The sequence below is a fragment of the Ascidiella aspersa genome, chromosome 1, assembly GCF_963924565.1.
Source record: "Ascidiella aspersa chromosome 1, kaAscAspe10.2, whole genome shotgun sequence".
In the NCBI taxonomy this organism is placed as follows: Eukaryota; Metazoa; Chordata; class Ascidiacea; order Phlebobranchia; family Ascidiidae; genus Ascidiella; species Ascidiella aspersa.
This window is the reverse complement of record NC_139447.1, coordinates 40,909,239-40,929,521: the sequence shown is the minus strand read 5'-3', so window position 1 is coordinate 40,929,521 and position 20,283 is coordinate 40,909,239. Positions and strand designations below refer to the sequence as shown.

At 37.9% G+C, this 20,283-nt stretch overlaps 1 protein-coding gene across 1 annotated transcript; it reads right to left on the bottom strand.

Annotated features, from left to right (window-relative positions):
• Positions 1–5,010: 5,010 nt before the first annotated feature.
• On the bottom strand, positions 5,011–9,207 carry LOC146170528 (peptidyl-prolyl cis-trans isomerase B-like). The gene is made up of 4 exons (XM_083389307.1): positions 8,995–9,207; positions 6,765–6,972; positions 6,094–6,278; positions 5,011–5,277 (listed from the first exon to the last, which is right to left on the bottom strand). The coding sequence occupies exons 1-4, from the start codon at positions 9,115–9,117 to the stop codon at positions 5,143–5,145; spliced, it is 651 nt and encodes a 216-aa protein (XP_083245433.1). The 5' UTR covers positions 9,118–9,207; the 3' UTR covers positions 5,011–5,142.
• Positions 9,208–20,283: the final 11,076 nt, after the last annotated feature.

Sequence of the window (20,283 nt, the reverse complement as noted above, 5' to 3'; positions counted from 1 at the left end):
ATTTTGGTTTAACTGGTTTACGCAACCATTTTTGGTTCAACTGGTTTACGAATGGTTCAACTGGTTTACGCAACCATTTTTTTTATGTCGCGTAGGTTCAGATTAAAAAGTGTTAAATGTTATTAACTTAATGTTGCAATAATTTGTATTGCAACCCGAGTTGTGATTTTCCTATAAAGTAAGGTATCCACTGTTGACTTCTACTGTTTGTTTATATCGAACGTTTAGTACCAAAACGAACATTATTTGGGTTAGGCTGCGGGTTTGGGTTTGGGAGAGTTAAGATATATTATTATTAAATAATAAAACAAATAATACTTGTCGCACCCACACCCAAACACCCACTGTGGAAAGTATGGCGAGTGCCTCCGCGAGTTTACTTCAACCTTTCAAAATTGCACAAAAAAAAATGTGAACTGCACCCCGAATATGTAAAACACTTGTGCGCCCTTATTTATCACAACTGCCCACGCTTACAATGCAATGTATGCAATACAGAGTGCATAGGAAAATCATAACGTGCATTTGAAAATTTGGAAGTACACTTTTTTTGCTACCGGTCACCCGGATTTTTTTGGCCCCAAAGAGTTGGCCAAACACTAACCGACACCCTAACCCAGTGGTTCCCAAACTTTTTTATTCTGTGGCCCAATTTTTTTTATAAAACAGAATGGTGGCCTACCGTTTTAACACCTCTAATAATGTCTAGTGATATTGATTAACGAAAGTCTTCCAATATTATAAACATTTTTATTTCTTGAAAGCATTTATCTAACAAACAACAAATGGAGCTTCAATAAGTTTCGGATAAGTCTGATGAAGTTAAACAACTCGCATGCACAGTCTTCGCAGTCAGAATATTTTTAGATTTGCCAACAACTATTTAAGTGAAACAAAATAGTGGGGGAGCTATGTGTCAAAAAAACCTTCTGGCAAGCAAACGATAGGTAGACGCGAGTTTTTGGCACAGATGTTTATTTTGGCGTTTTATCTTGATTTTTGCCCGAACCCAACTTGATTTCGGTGTACTTCCCCCCCGTATGACCCCCCACACCCCTAAATTTTAGCTTCAGCAAAATTATCTGCGATTGGTCTCAAACAAACGAGAATAAAAAATTATTTTTAAAAATATATATTTTTTAATTTTATGACGTATAATTTTAAAGTTATGGTTATTTTACGTTTTGATGACGTCATCGCAAGAATGGGAATTTCGTCTTCCTTATCAATATATCCCCTCATTCTTGTAACTTTTATAGATTTTCGTTTTTGTTTTATAGATTTTTTTTACATCTCCAGTCGAATTATGACGTCATAGTGACGTCATTGGTTGTCAAAATTGCACATGCTTTCAAAATTACTTCCCAGCAGACGTTAATTTTTTTGTTTTATGGTTTAAACATAGACAAAAATATATACGTTTATTAAATGCAGACTATAATGTTTAAAAATCACCAAAGTGCATTTGCCTTGTAGTCGCATGTAGGCTGTAACTAAAGTCAAGTCATTGGTGAAGGCAATTGGAACCTCGCACCGTTTAATGGTTGTAAGTTACAGCTTAATTTCTGACGTTCTGAAATGCGGGGATTTTATTCTCAAATCATAAAGAAAAAGGTTTCTGCTAGCTTAGTGTTGCCATTTGCGGGTAAACTCGCTATACTATAGTTATAGGACCTTCGACTATTTGGGAAAGTTGGTGTGATTTTTAGTGTGGAATGTGTTCACCTCCTATTGTGCAACGCTAGGGAAATTGAAAGTAATGTTTAGAACGATTGAATGTGTAGAGGTCCCACCGTCTGTATTTGTTATTTACTGTGTGTTCGTTGCTTGTGCTAAATGCCTGTTTAAGTCTTTCTGGCGTATTTCCTGTGAGCTGCATCCTGCTAGTTAACTGGCCAGTTTTAATCCTCAACGCATTCGCTTTTACTGCAACGTTAGTCGTGTCCTTTCTACTGCAAAACAGTCAACGATGCGCTCCTTACTGGCAACACGTGTTTTTACCGCGCTGTAAGCTCTTTTATTGAAAGCGAGCTATGCTGAATTATGTAAATGTACAATAAATCTATAAGCGACCTGACAGTATGCAAATGAAATGCTACGACAGTTTGTTTAGTTTCGATTTAGTGGAGTTCAGATAGCACGGTGGTCATGTCTCACCTGTTGAAATATACATTGGAGACCCCGACTGAGATATGAACATGCAAATAAATCCTTCTGAATAAAATTTTATGCATACTGTCAGGTTGCATAGAAAATATGAGTTAATTTGGTTTGCTAGCGCAGTTTTTCGCTTGTAAGTATTTTTAAGCTACGCCGATCAGTTATGATTTGTTGAAACGTTTGTTAACAAGTTTATGCCAGCGTTATTGCTTGTTAATTTGATGTTTGATTAGACGTAATGCAGAGAAAAATCGTTTGACGCTTTAAATTGTTAGTTACGCAAGACTATTACAGTTATTGTTGCGAAATTATGGCCCTTTTGGTAAAGTTTTAAGGTGAAAATATTACGATCGAGGTTGACTGCGAACACCTCTCGTGATACCTAATCTCAAAACCAATAAACGGATAGATTCTATCTCAACCAGTACTTACAGAAGTCGTTACTTCTAAAGTGTCAAAGCTACTGCGGCTATTGTCTCTGGTCACGTGTTATGGTGATTGATATTTTATATCTAACCCAAAATAACCCGACCACTTTGTCTAAAATCCCTGCGTCACTTAACCGTTATGATTCATTATAGAAGGAAAACAGAGCAGAAGGCCAAACCTTGTTGCCAATTTCCAACATAACGCGAGATTTATCTCATTTGTGACTGCAAGCGAGTATTCTCTGGGTATTATAAACCCATGATTTTTAAGGCCTTTGATGCCTCATTTACCCTTCAGACGGTGTGAGATAACCGTCATGTAGTCCACGTGAAGTTACTAACATGCAGAGAGTAACTTTCTAGAATGACCTTTTGCGCCAAGGTTATTATGTCTTCTATTTAGGGAACCCGTTTAATGAGGACTAGGCGATGTAATTTGTTTTCGCGTTTCTGAGATTAGCACCTTACCCCCTTTTAATTGGTATTTAGAGCAAAAGACTCTAAGCAATTAACTACAGTTTTGCGATTTGAAATTCGAACTGCGTTTTAAGACGATAATTTTCTGCATTATAGGCTATTCAAAAGTGTTTTGCATTGTTTGTTTATTGTGCCTTTTAAGTACCATTTCAGACGTTGCATCGTGTCGTACAATCAGCTACCCCTGGAATTGTCCGTTTGCCGCCAAGACAAGGAATTCATGAACATTTTTCGCTCTATTGAACACCACGATTCCCAATACGTGCTGGATCGATATTGCACAAATGTCCGATGTTCTGCGTTTGCTGGTCGACTCGTGATCGGATCCTGGGAAGATTTTAAAGAAGAAGCGCGGCCCAACGAACTGCTCGAGACCTTTTTCGTTTTCCAGGGAGGAGGGAAATGATGTAGAGGAACGACGCATGTCTGTTTGTGCTTGTAATTATAGCGTGTTCGCCTGGTAAAGTGTTCAATATTTCACCTCGATACTCATTTCCTTTCGTGGCCGTTCTGGCAAATTCAGCCGGCATTTCGACTCAATTAATCCCCATCGCAGTCGCTCTTGTGCTATGTAATGTCACGCTACTGCTGGATAAAACTCAGTCAACGATGCGCTCCTTACTGGCAGCACGTGTTTTTACTGCGCAGTAAGCCATTTTATTGAAAGCGAGCTATACTAAATTATTTGAATGTACAATAAATCTATAAGCGACCTGACAGTATGCTCCTTAAATTACAATGGCAGCTTGATTAAGTTTCGATTTAGTGGAGTCAGATAGCACGGTGGTCATGTCTTACCTGTTGAAATATACAACTTCAACTACTATGATATATTTGTCCGGTAAATGACTTTGACACATAATAATGTCCAAAAAACTGCTAGGAAGTTTATAATCAACAAAATGCTACGATTTATTACTTTTCGGTCAAAAACATTTTACGATACAGAGTTGTACAATCATCAGGTTTCTTGGGAACTATACTTATAGTTTATTTTAACATTTTTTTGCTCGACAGTGTTTTAATTGAACATGCCAGGTTGTCAACTACACACTGAAAACTTGAACTAAAAATACCCCATTTACTGAAGGACGACAACCTAAAACCTTCCAGAGATCAGCTAGGAGGCTTTAAACATTTATAATGCAGGGCACACAACCTTTTACCTATTGACAGCCGCATAAATAGTCTGTATGTTTTTACGTCCACCAGTAGCCTATGCCCGATAGTTATATGTCGGATCGGAGCCGAAACCCCGATGATGAGTATCGATATTCGTCCGATACTAAGAAGGTATCGGCGCCGATCCGATCAAAGCGTGCCGTGGAAGGAATGACTTGCAATTGCACAACTAAAGTTACATAATGGCACGTAGGACAAAAAAATTAGCAAAACTAACTCTACGAATTGTAATACTATTCATCGTAGAGTTGGTAACAAGTGCAAAACTTCAAACTGCGAATTTTCATTGTTTTAAAAGTCGTGTTGGTGTTTGGCCTAGCTTACTAGTTCACGACGTTAAATAAGAAATTTGGCAGGCGCCGCGTTTTGTAGGAAGTCAAAATCCACACTGCTTTCTGTGTATGTGAAATAAATCCAATTAGAACTTCCTACGTTGTGTAGAGTTTACGTGTTTGTTCCAGTTCCGTTTGTTGTGACATTCTAGTGAATTACCTAAGGAAAAATCTTGTAGGGGTGCCGCAATCTATTTAATATTTCGGAGGGGTGGCGCAAGAGTTGGAGAATCACTGTATTAGACCCATATACATTAATAGGATCTCAATTTGACCCAAGAACTTTTGGAATCATTTTGTGTTTCGGCACATTTGTAAAACTCGTTAACAAACTTCACTTTTTTGAAAATCCGGACATTTCAAGTCAAATGTACAGTTATAACATTCAAATTTGTGTTGGGCGACGCCAAACCATTTAATCATAGAGAAAATAACACAAAAAGATTTATTTTGAACTGCCAGGATTTCACAATCTCCAAAAAATTGCCAGAACGCTTCACGACACAACACGTTATAGCTTTAGGGTTAGGTTTGAACACTGGTGATTACATTTAATTAGATGGTTATTTATTGGCTTCTTTCCTCGCCACCGCAAACGGCTCATCCACAACTTCACCGCGACAATCCGATATCACGACATCCTTGACTGGTCTGTCGCTGGCACCAGTTTCAGTCTTTTCTACTGTTTCAACGACATCCTGTAAAATATAGGTTTAAAAGTATGACCACGTGATGCGACAGGTTGCCATAGTTCAATTATAAAAGTTTAAGAACCTAAAATTAAAATACTCACACGTGTATCAGGTTTCAGCTAAGTAAATCCAACAACCCAATTAACAAAATTACAAATTGTTTAACATTTGTTTCACTAATGCACTTTTAAAACAAATTAATTCAAGGAATTACTAAACAAGAAAATGGTTGTTAATTCAAAAACAAACTTCGTGGCATCCCTGTACCAAATGCTGCATTAAAGCATAGGAACAATTAATTTACGTAAAATCTGCCTTCCATTTTACAATCTATAAAACAAGGCTTTCCTGTGTCCTTTGTGGCATTTTCTACCTCTTAAACTAGCCACAAGGAGGTATATCAAATTTTGGGAGTCTTTCGAAAGCGCATTTTTAAGTAATTTCATGTGAACGTACCAGTTTAAAAAAATCCATGCCACTTCAACCGTAACTTGACTGAGAAAAATTGGGGATGAAAATGGTAACCGTCTGCTTTTATAATTCCTGCATACCCGCCTAATTAGGCCAAACAAGCGTGAATGCCCAATTGGCGGAACGAGAAAGCATCACAATAGCGAAAACAAATAAAATCGTAACCCTAACCTAACCCTAACCCTGAGCCAAATGCTGCATTAAAGCATCGGAACAATTAATTTACGTAAAATATTTAGTGTTCTGTTTGTGACATATATTCAATAGTACAACACTCTTAATAAAATACATTCTTACATTGTTTTATGCCACACAAGAACAAACCGGACACATAGTGCTGTAGGTTCTTACCATTCCACGGAGGACTTTTCCAAAGATGACGTGTTTTCCATCGAGCCATGGTGTTTTAACGCATGTGATGAAGAACTGCGAGCCGTTGGTGTCCTTGCCTGCGTTGGCCATGCTCAGCCATCCCTTTCCATAATGCTTCTCCTTAAAGTTTTCATCGTTAAACTTGTTGCCGTAGATGCTCTTGCCTGGAATAATACGAACATAACATAATGATAAGCCTACAAAGCTGATGTGCTATCCTGCAGGCAATAGTTATGCAAGGTGTGCTGATACAGGTTCAATGCAGACTATAGTGGCTATCCAACAGGCAAGGATTAGGAGCTATGGTGTGATATTTCTTAAGGCAAGATTTTTGCCTGTTGTGGTGTTACAGGTTCAATGTGTATTATGGTGGCTATCCAACAGGCAAGGATTAGGAGCTATGGTGTGATATTTCTTAAGGCAAGATTTTTGCCTGTTGTGGTGTTAAAGGTATGGTGCGAGATTGACCTTGAACCAATACCGTTACGTGATTTTTTACAATTTTGTCAACCCATAACGGTTAAAATCAATATATCGGTCTCTCTCTAATGGTAACTATCAATCATGTTGTTGTTTTATTGATTTGATGCGTACTATGGTAACTACGCACCAGAAAATAGTTAGGCAAGATTTAGGGACAAACCACAAACCTCCGGTTCCGTCTCCTTTTGTAAAATCTCCGCCCTGGATCATGAATTGTTTGATAACTCGGTGGAATTTGCTGCCTTTGTAGCCAAACCCTTTTTCTCCAGTAGTCAGTTGATAAAAGTTATCTACGGTTTTGGGGACAGTTTTTCCAAATAGTCCAATTTCTATCGTACCAATTTTGTCATCTCCAATTGAAATATCAAAAAAAACCTGAAACAATATTTAAAAACAAATCTTAAAATTGTATTTGCTCTTATGAGACACAAAGTGCCGGAAAGAAATAACGTTCAGCAAAATGGCCGCATGCATCTTGGAACTAATTTTTAGTATATATGTTCTTCTAAAACTGCAAATCAGCACCAAAGGGAAGCCAGATTGGAAATTTTGGATATTGCGCGGGGGAGATGATTTGCAGCTGAAAAAATGCGCGGCTGAAAATAAAATTTTGACTTGAACTTGCGCGGCTGAAAATAAACCACCAGGCTACCGAACGTTGTAAGTTGCGATATTGTAATAAACTTACAGGTTTACAGCGTTCATGGAATACTTGGAAGCAAGCAATTTTTGGTTGGTGTGCGGGCGCAGATAAATATTTAAAAAGTTTGATAGTGTAGCATTTAATATGCAATATTATTCGATATTGCCTAATTTGACGTCACTAAACACGTGACCGTTGTCCACTGATGCATGACCAAAACGCCGAACTGTGCGTTTTTGCATTTCGCAGTGTATTTTATATGATGCATTATATTATATACGTCTTATAGACTAGCGTTAAAGAATGTTACGCAATTTCAGTATGCGGCCCGCCAATTTTTTTGTGCTTGTTGTGGCCCTTGTAACATTTTAGTTGTGCAGGCCTGATTTAAGGTGACACATTTTCGATCATACACGAGTGATGAGTGAACAAATGTGACATCAGTTTTGCAGGAGCCATACTAACGTTTGTATTACGTTAATATACTTCTCGTAAATAGTAAAGCTTGTTAAAGCCCGTATTTATATTTTAGTAGTATTTCTCATTTTTAGGTAATTTAGTTCCATACAGAAGTTTGCGCGGCTGAAGTTTTGCGCGTTTGCTTGAGTCAGATTTGCGCGGCTGAACACATTTTCAATAAAATGCGCGGCTGTGACCGCGGCTAAAGGTGCTACTGCGCGGGGGATTTATTCAGGCCAAACTTTCCAACCTGGAAGGGAAGTACGCAGCTCAAAATTCTTTGCGTTATATCTCTGGAAGTAAACAAGATATCGATCGGAAATTTTTACACATTACTTATAGCAACCTAAGCTAGCCAGCAATTAAGACTTTTTTTTTAAAAAAACTTTACAATATTAATATTCATATTTATGAATATTAATATTCAGTCATATTCGGCCTTGAAATTAAAATGTGCCCTAAGTGACTTACATAGGGTGATAGCTACGAGTCTACTCTTCGAAATGAGATATGACTCGACCGCCAATTATTCGGGGATAAGTTATTAATATTTCTTCAAAAATTCATAAACGTCGATAATTTCAAATCGGACAAAAAAGCAAAAGTCCCATAACTCGAGAAATAAAGAAGATTTTTAGTCAAAATTTTTACACATCACCCAAAGCAACCCAACTTAGCCAGCAATCACTTTTTAAAAAAAGATATGCATTCAGTAAATTTGGTGCAAAAGTCTAAAATTTTACCACATTTTCGTCAGGGGTTTATTGCGCTAACATTATTTGGGTTGTTTCAAGTATTATAATTATTTCTATTCTACCATATTTATTCATTTATTGCAATTTTATTTTTTGACAACATGTTTCATTAGTGCTAAAATAAATGTGGTAGGATTCAAGTAGACCAGTGCCCTGTCAACCTTAAAACAAATATTGTTAGCATTATAAAACCCAGGACGAAAATGTAGGGCGCTCTTTCACTATTGTACAGGAAAAGTTATGCAAAAAAAAATAATAATACCGCATACCACAACGCATAATGTTTGGGTTAGCGTTTGGGTGAGGGTGGGTCAAGTAATATTATGTTTATTATTAATAATTAATTGACCCACCCTCAACCAAACGCTAACCCGCACCCTAACCCAAACAATATGCGTTGTGGTATGCGGCATTTGAAAAAAAAAATTTTTTTTATTAATTTACACGTACAATAGTAAAAGAGCGCCAAATGTAGTATAATTCTAGACCAGCACCAAACTTTGCCAACAGCTGTCTGTAAAAAAATGACCAACCACTTACTTTGTGCGTCACCAACGGTCCTTTACCTCCTTCAGAATCGTTCGGCAATAAAAGGAAAATAATCAGGCCAACTAAACATAGAACAAGAACCGACTTCATGATGGTGGACGGACGTACTGACATACAACGAGTACAAGAAGAAAACCAGTTAGTAAGACGTGGATTTTAACGGAAATCTTAAACAATAAAAAAAAACAAGAATTTGTCGAACTGCTACTTGCCACGTTGGGACACGCTTCGATGAACACGCGTTACGTAACAACATAGAGTTGTTACATCAACGGCATTCTCAATTTAGATCTAAATAAATTCCAATGTAGCTAGTGCAAGTAAAAATCGCCCATAAAATACGCTTTCTAGTATTTTATTCTGATATGTGACCGGTAACGACAGATGTGTGAGGAATTCGCCAAGCTACCGCTCTCTGTGACTGGGGATTGGGTTCTACTTGGCACCAATGCTCTTTAACCGGTGTGCACGGTACAGTTGGTACACCCTTAACCAAATTTTCCACGGGGTGCACCAATACGAAAAGGTATACAAGGTGCATCACAAACTTTTCATGAACCATTAATATTTGACTTTTGAAGTTCGTTTAAATGAGTTTTTTCTTCAAGTTATTTGAATGCAGTAGGCTACCCGCAAGCAGCCTGCAGCCATAATCGAACTCTCACCGTGTGTAAAACTTCAGCAGCTCCGCTCGGTTTAATTGACAATATGACATTGATATGCATGATGAAAATATTTTTAATTGTGTTGGACATGGCATTTATACTGTTTTGTTTCGAATTATGTTTAAAAAACGTCGAGCTATTCAATATTAGGTCTTTAAAAACGTACAAATTCTTAAAAGCCTTGAATGTATTTAAATTTATTTTATATCCAGCTTAAGTTATGTCTTTAAAAAGCGACTCTAAAAACAAAATCTATATTTAATTGTGTCGACCGTAACATTTCTACCGTTTGTTGTTTTCGCGTTATATTAAAAAATCTTCAAGCCCTTAAGAAGCTGCAAATTTATCTGAATAGTCTTCTAAACTTTTTTTCATAAACATGCTTTCAACGCTTTTTGTTTGCTGGCTTCTGGACTAGCGTGCTTAAAGTATTTCGCAAATATTGCTGCTGCAGTTTAGGTTGCGCTTTCCGTTTAAAAATTGTCAATTCGACCTTTTCTAACTTTTTATCTTACGATTGGTTTTCGCCCTACAGTGAGTAATTTTTTGTTCCCTTAAATGTTTTTGTGCTATATGCGTGCCGTGACTCCTTCAATTTTCTGGTTTTGTAAAATAAACTTTTGTGTTGAAGTTTTTTAAATTTACGCAATTATGGCCTGACTTAACGTTGTACAATCACTCATTTTAAATGTATTTCATAATAAAAATGCTTGTATTTTTGAAAATGCAGTGAATCAGAGAGGTCGATCGAGCCACTAATTACGAAAGTTATTTTTAGGATTCATTGATCATTTAAAAACAAACACAAACAATCTAAGCAGACGTATCGCTATTCAATTTTTCAACTAATTCTAACAATTTTTTTCTAAGTTAAAATTAAAATGCAATATTGCAGTTGAATTAGTTGAAAAATGGTCAAACATAGATCTTTAAATACAAGAAGTGTTGCCTTACGTTTAAAAGGTCCTATCAACATGCAATTGGGTTGGGGTGCACAAAACTTGACACTTTATTCCGATAACCAATGTCGTGAACAAAAAGTATCACAATCCGATACCCAATGACGTCATAACCATGCCCACATAAGCAGAGTAGTTAAAAATTATGAACGTTTAAAAATACTTTTACGGGTTTTAAGGCTAAATTTGCAGATTTAGCTATCTCCAGTTGTTAACTTATTTTTTTCGTAAATTTACCCCATATAAGCTAGTGGGGGTGCTATCTGCACTGGCATGCAAACGATAGGTAGACGTGAGATTTTTGGCACAGATGTTTATTTTGGCGTTTTATCTTAATTGTTGGCCGAACCCAACTTGATTTCGATGTACTTCCCCCCGTATTACCCCTAAACCCCTAAATTTTAGAATTAAAAAAATATTTCACTTAAGGTATGACGTCATCATGACGTCACAATTTTTTCGTATTTTGCGCATTTAGAAAAAAATGAGATTCATTACAGTGTAGAAATCCTAATATAGAATGTAAAAAGCAATAAAATGCAGTATGATTACTTATATAATTACAATCAATCAATTACAAAACAATTAAAAATGCATTTGACAGTCAAGCTTAAGCTTAAATTGCAAAAAAGAGGTGTCTTTTTAAAAAGGTTTTGGTACAGGTAAAGTTGTTAGTAATAACAGGTTAAAGGGAGGATTATATTTTTACCATTAGACAAGGTCAACTTACTTTTAAGTCAGAAAGGATTTACATTTAACGATCTCTTTTAACATTTAACTAGAAACTTTTGTTTAGTATTTTTTAATTGATTTAGGATAATTTTAATGTGCTGAATTCGAAAATAACAATGGTTTTGCTTCATCTGGTCAATTTTTTTTTTTACCCCACAATTCATTTTTTTAAGTTTTTTCGTTGTGATGAAATTAAAACTAAGAATAACTTTGTTTTTTAAGTTATTTTATGTTAGATCTTACACATCTCATACGTTTTACTTGGTTAAATTAGTAGCTTTTTTTGTAAAAGTGATTAGATTATAATGCTTTTAACTAGAAATCTTGCCGAAATAGGTTTGATATATTCTGCTATATTTGCGGTGGATATACACAGGAACCATGTCTGCGACTGCTATTTTTGCTTTATTGATGTTACTGGGTTCAATAGAAGCATCACTTTTTATCGCAACAGGCATCAAGAGTTCCTCCATGTTTTTTTTGAAGAAAAGGATGTAGTGTACTGCACAGATATTGTTCATCTTCTGCAAGCTGGGAGTGCCACGTTATAAACCTAGCGATTGAAGACTTGACAGCTGCAAGAGATCTTAAAAAATTGTTCTGCTACACAGCAACCAGTTGGCTTCAGTTTACTTTATTTATTTATTTAATTTTTTTTCCGTAACTCTTGCCCACTCGACTTTACTAAAGGAGAACTATCAGTAAAGTATGTGCTTGAGAATCTCTTACTGTCAGCACGAGTGTCTGTTTACCTTAAAATGGTAATTTGTTTTGTTTGTAAATAGAAGGATAAAAGTAACAAAATTATTTACAATTAAAAGGCGCTATATTAATATAATACTATTTTTGTAAAATCAATTTGACGAAAAAGAAAGAAAAGGGTAACCCATGTCATCAATTAGAGAAAAGGGTTACCTTTAATCAGAAAACTTTACCATCTAATAAATTTGTGTTCAAGATTTGTAGCACCTGGAAGCGTTGAATTGCTTGCAATCTCTTAAAGAGAATGAAACCAAAGAGTATTTAGATTTTGTACGTAACGTTTTAATTAAAAAAAAACGTCACTTTGGGGAAAATTTCCAAATAACAAGCTTGTTGTTTTTAAAACCATGCCAAAAGCTCCGACCAGTCACAAATCAAAACAACAATCTATCGCGAGTATTCGCAGAAATAACAGCTTGTTTTTGCAATGCCTCATAAATATATAAGCTAGAGCAGACCTGGGCAACATACGGCACGCGGCTTAGTTTTCTTAAAATACAGCCGAGCGAAAACAAGGGGGATTTCTACATGTTTGGTTGTATCATTAACACTATTTCTAGGGACGGATCCGAACTCTATTTTAAGCCTGTTTTAAAGAATAAACAGATTTTTTTCGCGCTTCGCGCGAATCTTTTCTGTCTTTTTCGTATCTTCCACGAATTATTTGGCCATATTTACAGATTGAAAGCGTCCTCTGCACTGTGGCACTCTCTCCAACAAAAGTTTAAAAAACTTAGCCCTAATATATATAGATATATTGCGCTGCTTTCGAGTGTATTCCGACTTTAAAATATGAACGAAATACATGCCGTTGTCTAAACTCTGAAACATACAGATTCACGTTTGTCAGCCTAATTTAGTTAATGCCATGTTGTGTATTTCTCCCGATTTATGCCTTCTTTGCAATATGGCCATTGTACCAAAGTATAACACATCGGTAACTTAAAGCCAAAAACATTGTAAGTTTTTTGTGGGAAATTTTTACGTATTTAACCTTAATTTTTTAGTCAACTCGACACACAACTTGATAAACGCCAATATATCAAGCTATGTACATTTTTTTCTGTGCTCAATGCTTGACGTTCCCCTCTATGTCTAAATAAATTTTCGTTTTAAAACAAATGGCCTAGCGTTTCTTGACCGGTGCGCCGCGGCGCAGAAGGCTGCCAGGTGCGCTGCGAGCAAAAGGATAAAATAATGTAGTTGTCCTATTATACTATTATATAAAACATTTATTTTTTACTTTCCTATTAAGCTTAGCTCATTGATTCCACCAGCCTTTAAAATAGAAAACGAAATAAGACCTACAAAGCAACAATACCTAAATCAGATAATTAATCTATAATAGGCTACCACAGTAGGCCTATTAAGACCACCGACATAATAACGCCATATTCGCAGTAATAACCACGACGGAATAAGATCTAAAATAGTTCAAATAAGACCTAACACGCAATAAGTCCAAAATTAATCGGAACAAGACTTAAATGGACAAAATAAGGTTTTTAGTCTTAAAGGCTGGAGTCCCTTTAAAGATATGCTACTATATAAAACCTATATAATAAAAAAATGCAGGCAATTTAAGAGAAATACCGGCACACCTAAAAAAAATTCGCGTTCGCTTCGCTCGCAAGGTGCGCCGCCCTGTTTGCATATGTCTCTAGGTGCGCCCCAAGTAAAAAAGGTTAAGAAACACTGAAATAGCCTATAGTCACATTTTTTCCTTTGTTTTAAATTCGACGTAAATTGCACATTTGCGCACAACTCCTAAGGTAATAACAAGTTTGTTAGCTTATCTATTTTTTTAGTGTCGTAGTATGACGCTATATTACGTGCATTTGAGATCTTCTTTTTTGACCCGGCCCGCCACAACATTTTAAATTTCTCATGTGGCCCGCGGTTCAAAATAATTGCCCACTCCTGAGCTAGAGGATCAGATTACGGCACTTTTTTTTCTCATGAAAGTGCACATTCCCCCACAAATAAAAGTGATCGAAAAGTTTGTCGTTCGTGTTTATTCCAAAAGTAGCAACGCAACTGGAGTTTATGAATTAAGAAAAGAAATGCTGTTAACAAAGGGGTCTTCCGTAGATAGACTACCAACAGCAGCAGCAGCTTTACTAAACCACATCAAAAGGGCAACATATCAAGCTGGTTACGTTTGGGGGCAGTCCTTATATCCTCAGCAAATTTTACCGGACGCTACTCAATGGGATTGGTGTTGGAAAAGCAATCAGTTGGTTCCATTTTGAACTGAATTGCCTCCAACACATAAACAAAACAGATGTCATCATTTGTGGCTGCATCAAGGGCTGCTCAATGAATTGCTCGTATAGAAAGGCAAAATTCAGTTGTTCACCTTTGTGCAAATGTAAAAAGTCTTGTTTAACCTGAAGACCAGTGTAATAATTACACATTTTTTCATTACCTAAAATGTTGTTTTTTAGATAAATAATATATCGGTTTTAGCGCAATTTCTTGTTTTACTATTTTTCTAATTTTATTTACTGACTTTACCATAAATGTATTGTTTTTCATTTACCAATATACATATGTCGTCACAACCGGCATGCTGTTGATTTATCGCTAATTGATAACTTATTTACACATTTTTTTCATCTTTTGATTATTAAATTATACGAAATTGAGAGACCTTGATGTATCATTTATTGTTGCTTTAGTTACAGCCTACATGCGACTAACTTTTTGATTTTTAAATATTATAGTCTGCATTTAATGAACATATATTTTCGTCTATGTTCAAACCATAAGACGAAAATTCTAACGTCTGCTGTGAAGTAATTTTGAAAATATATGCAATTTCGACAACCGATGACGTCACTATGACGTTATAATTTGACTGAAGATGTAAAACGAATTCCAGAAAACAAAAACGCGAAATCAAATCTGTGAAAGTGATAAGTCTGGGGAATATCTTTATTATTAAGACGAAATTCCTATTCTAGCGATGACGTCATCAAAACGTACAATTAAATTAACTTTAAAATTATACGTCATAAAATTAAAAAAAATATATTTTTAAAAATAATTTTTTATTCTTGTTTGTTTGAGACCGATCACAGCTAATTTTGCTGAAGCTAAAATTTAGGGGTTTAGGGGGTCATACTTGGGGGAAGTACACCGAAATCAAGTTGGGTTCGGGCAAAAATCAAGATAAAACGCCAAAATGAATATCTGTGCCAAAATCTCACGACTACTTATCGTTTGCATGCCAGAAGGTTTTTTTGACACATAGCTCCCCCACTAAAACGGAAATCTATAGAATTGGAACTCAATTAAATTATATACTAATAAAAAGGATTGCACGAAAGATGACATGCATTACTTGATCGTCTCAATACAATAAACATCATCGGAAAAATCGTTTAATATGAAGTTATTTATTTTACTGTATAACGTGCTCTGATACATTGTAAGTTGCACATTGAGCGCACATTGTGCAGGTTTTGGTTTTTAGTCCTGTTGCTTCAGAATGAACAGTCTGTGATTCATCCTTGAGAAGATGGAAAATTGACCTTTTTGCAAACTAGAGACTAAAACCGGTGTGCCGCGAAGTTCACGGAGGTTGCGGTGTCAGGAGTATACAGCAATTATTTTTAAACTCTACACCAAAGTAGAAAGGGAGATTATGTAATATTGGCATTTTGTGTTTGGTGAATTTAATGTTGGCTGCTGCTCCGTAAAAAAGGGCAAAAAAGTAAAAATCACAATCGCCAGGTCATTTTTGGAAAATGCTGGTTACTAGAAAAGGCCCCCATTGTTCTCTATCCGGGATTACATGGGGGGCCGATTTACAAGACTTTGGCCGGTAACACACAAAAGGACCTGCAAAGCAACAATATATAAAGCAGAATAATCTACACTTTACACTCTACACTACCATAGCATTAAGACGAAAGCCAAATACGCAGTACTATGATCGACAGAATAACATCTAAATCGTCTCAAAAATACACACGGTCTTATTCAGTGGTCTCAAATCTTTTCAATAAGCGACCCCAATTTAAATAAAATAAAAACGGTTTTATTGCGACACCATTGTTTTCACATACCAATAAAATATTTCATAATGCTGGAACAAACAACAAAGTAACACAAGCGAATATGCATAAATTTTACATAAATCAAAAAACTGGATTTCTGCTTTTGCTTTGACAATTAGAAATATAAAGCCTAAAAAGCTAACTTTTTCTCATTCATTGAAATAATGTCGCAATAAAACGCTGCGCTAAATCAATGAAACCTACTTTTGTCGAATGTCAAGTTAGCTCTAGATCCAAAAACAACACTTTTGATGTAGAAGAAACGAAAACTTGCCACCACTATGCACTCAGTCATGTTTATTAGTGTGACGACATTGTAAGGAAAACGAAATACATATATGGTACTTAATTAGCAGGAATATGGTGAGAATTAGCGACCCTTCCAAAATTTCAGCCGACCCCACATGGGGTTGCAACCCACTGACCTAAATGACGTTATTAGGCTACGACTGTTAGTTATTAATCCTATTTTGGTCTTACATCGAACTGTGTTTGTTCAGACGTTAATGTTGTTTTAATTTAAAAATATAAAACAACATAAAACATCAAATTTGCGGCACCTTTGGCGCGTTTAATCATAATTTATGTTTAAATAAACGACTGTGGTTCAAAATAACTCTTTTTGTTTAATACTTTAAAAAGTCCTATCTGTTATTTTACCTAGCTTCATTTAAATTGTTGTGTTTGTACTCAAAACTTGACCTTAAATTTTTTCCCGTTTTGTTTTTTCATTTTTACCGTGAAGTAGAATTCCTTAACCTAATGTGTCAACTGAATAAGTGGCCACTCTTTGGCTTTTCGCTGGCTCCTACCATCAGATTCCTTATTTTGTGTTTTCTTGTTTGTATTGTCGCAACACGTCAGCACATCAAATTATTTATCGCCTTAATGTTGCGTCACGGAAAGTTTTTGTTTAAATTCGATTGCCGATATCTCTTGCTAGAGTTTGCAACGAATGCCTTGTTACACCAATTTTTATGCGTCAGTGCTGTATGTGATGTTACGTATATCCGTTTAATGTGAGCGCTTTGTTTTGAAATTCGCCTTATTGTCAACAATCCGGTATTTTTTAGAATCGAACGCCAGTTACGTCGCAATTTAGATCGAAGCGCTTTTGTTCAAGCCATATTGGGACAAAAATATTATTTCCGTCTATAAGAGTCGAGAGAAAAAGGTTTAGACCACGCCTTGTTGTCACGTGATTTATTATTGAAAATCGTAAGAATGTCTACGTCAATATTTCCTGTGCATTTTTGAAATATTTTCGCCAATAAGTATAGTCGCACAATCGAATAAAAACCAGTATCAACCAGTATCAACCAGTATCAACCAGTATCAACCAGTAGCACCCAGTACTGCCTAGTGCAGGGGAGGCTTTTACAGCTTTTACTAAGACAGCAAAATTGACTGTTCATGTATCTGAACTAAAGGAAAGAATAGGACCTGAATGGCCTCACGAAGACAGGCCATCTCAAATCTTGTAGGAGTGTGGTCGATTCATCTTGGCAATTATATAAATGAAGACTCATTAATCGGACCCATACCCCTACAGTATACAAGTTTGTTAGTTTGTTTATTTCGGAAACTCATGGAAAATAATAAATCCCATTACTATAGCAAGCCAACAACGTCACCTAAACGAAGCGTGTGCATTTTATGGCGACCAGCTGCTCGAGTGCGTTCATCTTGGTATTTCGACAGTTGTTTATTAAACGCTTTATTATAATATATTAATGAAATAACTTTGGTGATTTATATTTTTGCGACATCGGCCGAGACATTACGCAGAGCGCATTTCCGCGATGAATCCCGTTCGCTGCCATTGTTTAAGCATTGTTGCCAATGTTCTAAACAATCAGCTTTATTCTAAAATTGTCGAGCGACAGAGGAATCAGAATAAAGATGGCAAGTCTCCAAGCAGCCCTAGTCGTGTTGTTTCTTGCCGCAATAATAAAAACCACCGAAGGTAAGGTCGCAAATATTAATACAAACCACCGAAGGTAAGGTCGCAAATATTAATACAAACCACCGAAGGTAAGGTCGCAAATATTAATACAAACCGAAGGTAAGGTCGCAATTATTAATACAAACCACCGAAGGTAAGGTCGCAAATATTAATACAAACCACCGAAGGTAAGGTCGCAAATATTAATACAAACCGAAGGTAAGGTCGCAATTATTAATAAAAAACACCGAAGGTAAGGTTGCAATTATTAATAAAAACCACCGAAGGTAAGGTCGCAATTATTAATAAAAAACACCGAAGGTAAGGTCGCAATTATTAATAAAATCAACCGAAGGTAAGGTCGCAATTATTTATAAAAACCACCGAAGGTAAGGTCGCAAATATTAATACAAACCACCGAAGGTAAGGTCGCAAATATTAATACAAACCGAAGGTAAGGTTGCAATTATTAATAAAAACCACCGAAGGTAAGGTCGCAATTATTAATAAAATCAACCGAAGGTAAGGTCGCAATTATTAATAAATCAACCGAAAGTAAGGTCGCAATTATTAATAAAAACCACCGAAGGTAAGGTCGCAATTATTAATAAAAACCACCGAAGGTAAGGTCGCAATTATTATTAAAAACCACCGAAGGTAAGGTCGCAATTATTAATAAAAAACACCGAAGGTAAGGTCGCAATTATTAATAAAAACCACCGAAGGTAAGATCGCAATTATTAATAAAAAACACCGAAGGTAAGGTCGCAATTATTATTAAAAACCACCGAAGGTAAGGTTGCAATTATTAATAAAAACCACCGAAGGTAAGGTCGCAATTATTAATAAAAACCACCGAAGGTAAGGTTGCAATTATTAATAAAAACCACCGAAGGTAAGGTCGCAATTATTAATAAAAACAACAGTCCCTGATATGACCGAGGTCAGGAGTTCGAATCTCAATGCAGGCTGGTTCTTTTGTATAGTCTGCCTTTCTTATATCACTGATCGACAAATTCGATGAGTCTGCAATGGCTTTTTGGTGTTCTATTGCAGTTGTCCAATAGGGTCTAAAGTCAAACTGGGATAAGCCTACTTAACCTGGGAACGCCGGTATTTCGCCTAGTATTGACTTAAAATGATCGTTTTCTCGCAGGTTGCCATGACGCAACTCACGCGCGCCGCAAGCGGTCAGGAGTGACGTCAGTAGAGGATTTCTTCCCCCCCTGCCTCAAACTCAAGCTGTCCGGGTCTTCCTCTTACAGGGGGCTCGTCAAGTTCGTGGTCGAGTTCACCAACTGGTTCAGCCAATCAGACGCCGTCCAATGCAAGTGAGTTGAACCCTGGCTCACTAACCTCTAACCCCTGACCCCTTAACTTCTGATCCCTGACCCCTGGCCCACTGACTCCTGACCCCTGAACTTCTGACCCCTTATCCCTCACGCCTGATCCCTCACCCCCTCACCCCCTCACCGACCCACCGACCCACCGACCCACCGACCCACCGACCCACCGACCCACCGACCCACCGACCCACCGGCCCACCGGCCCACCGACCCACCGGCCCACCGACCCACCGACCCCCCGACCCACCGACCCACCGACCCCCCGACCCCCCGACCCACCGACCCACCGACCACCGACCCACCGGCCCACCGGCCCACCGACCCACCGACCCACCGACCCCCCGACCCCCCGACCCACCGGCCCACCGACCCACCGACCCACCGACCCACCGGCCCACCGGCCCACCGACCCACCGACCCACCGACCCACCGACCCCCCGACCCCCCGACCCACCCCCTCACCGACCCACCGACCCACCGACCCACCGACCCACCGACCCCCCGACCCACCGACCCCCCGACCCACCGACCCACCGACCCACCGGCCCACCGACCCACCGACCCACCGACCCACCGACCCCCCGACCCCCCGACCCACCGGCCCACCGACCCACCGACCCACCGACCCACCGACCCCCCGACCCACCGACCCACCGGCCCACCGGCCCACCGGCCCACCGACCCACCGACCCCCCGACCCACCGACCCACCGACCCACCGACCCACCGGCCCACCGACCCACCGACCCACCGACCCACCGACCCCCCGACCCCCCGACCCCCCGACCCACCGGCCCACCGACCCACC

What these genes read in the sequence shown, in the direction of transcription:
- LOC146170528 (XM_083389307.1), bottom strand. Translation starts at nt 9,117, where the DNA reads ATGTCAGTACGTCCGTCCACCATCATGAAGTCGGTTCTTGTTCTATGT. An exon ending in GACCGTTGGTGACGCACAAA is followed by an intron (nt 6,973 to 8,994) that starts GTAAGTGGTTGG and finishes ATATTGTTTCAG; the next exon opens with GTTTTTTTTGATATTTCAAT. An exon ending in AAAAGGAGACGGAACCGGAG is followed by an intron (nt 6,279 to 6,764) that starts GTTTGTGGTTTG and finishes GTATTATTCCAG; the next exon opens with GCAAGAGCATCTACGGCAAC.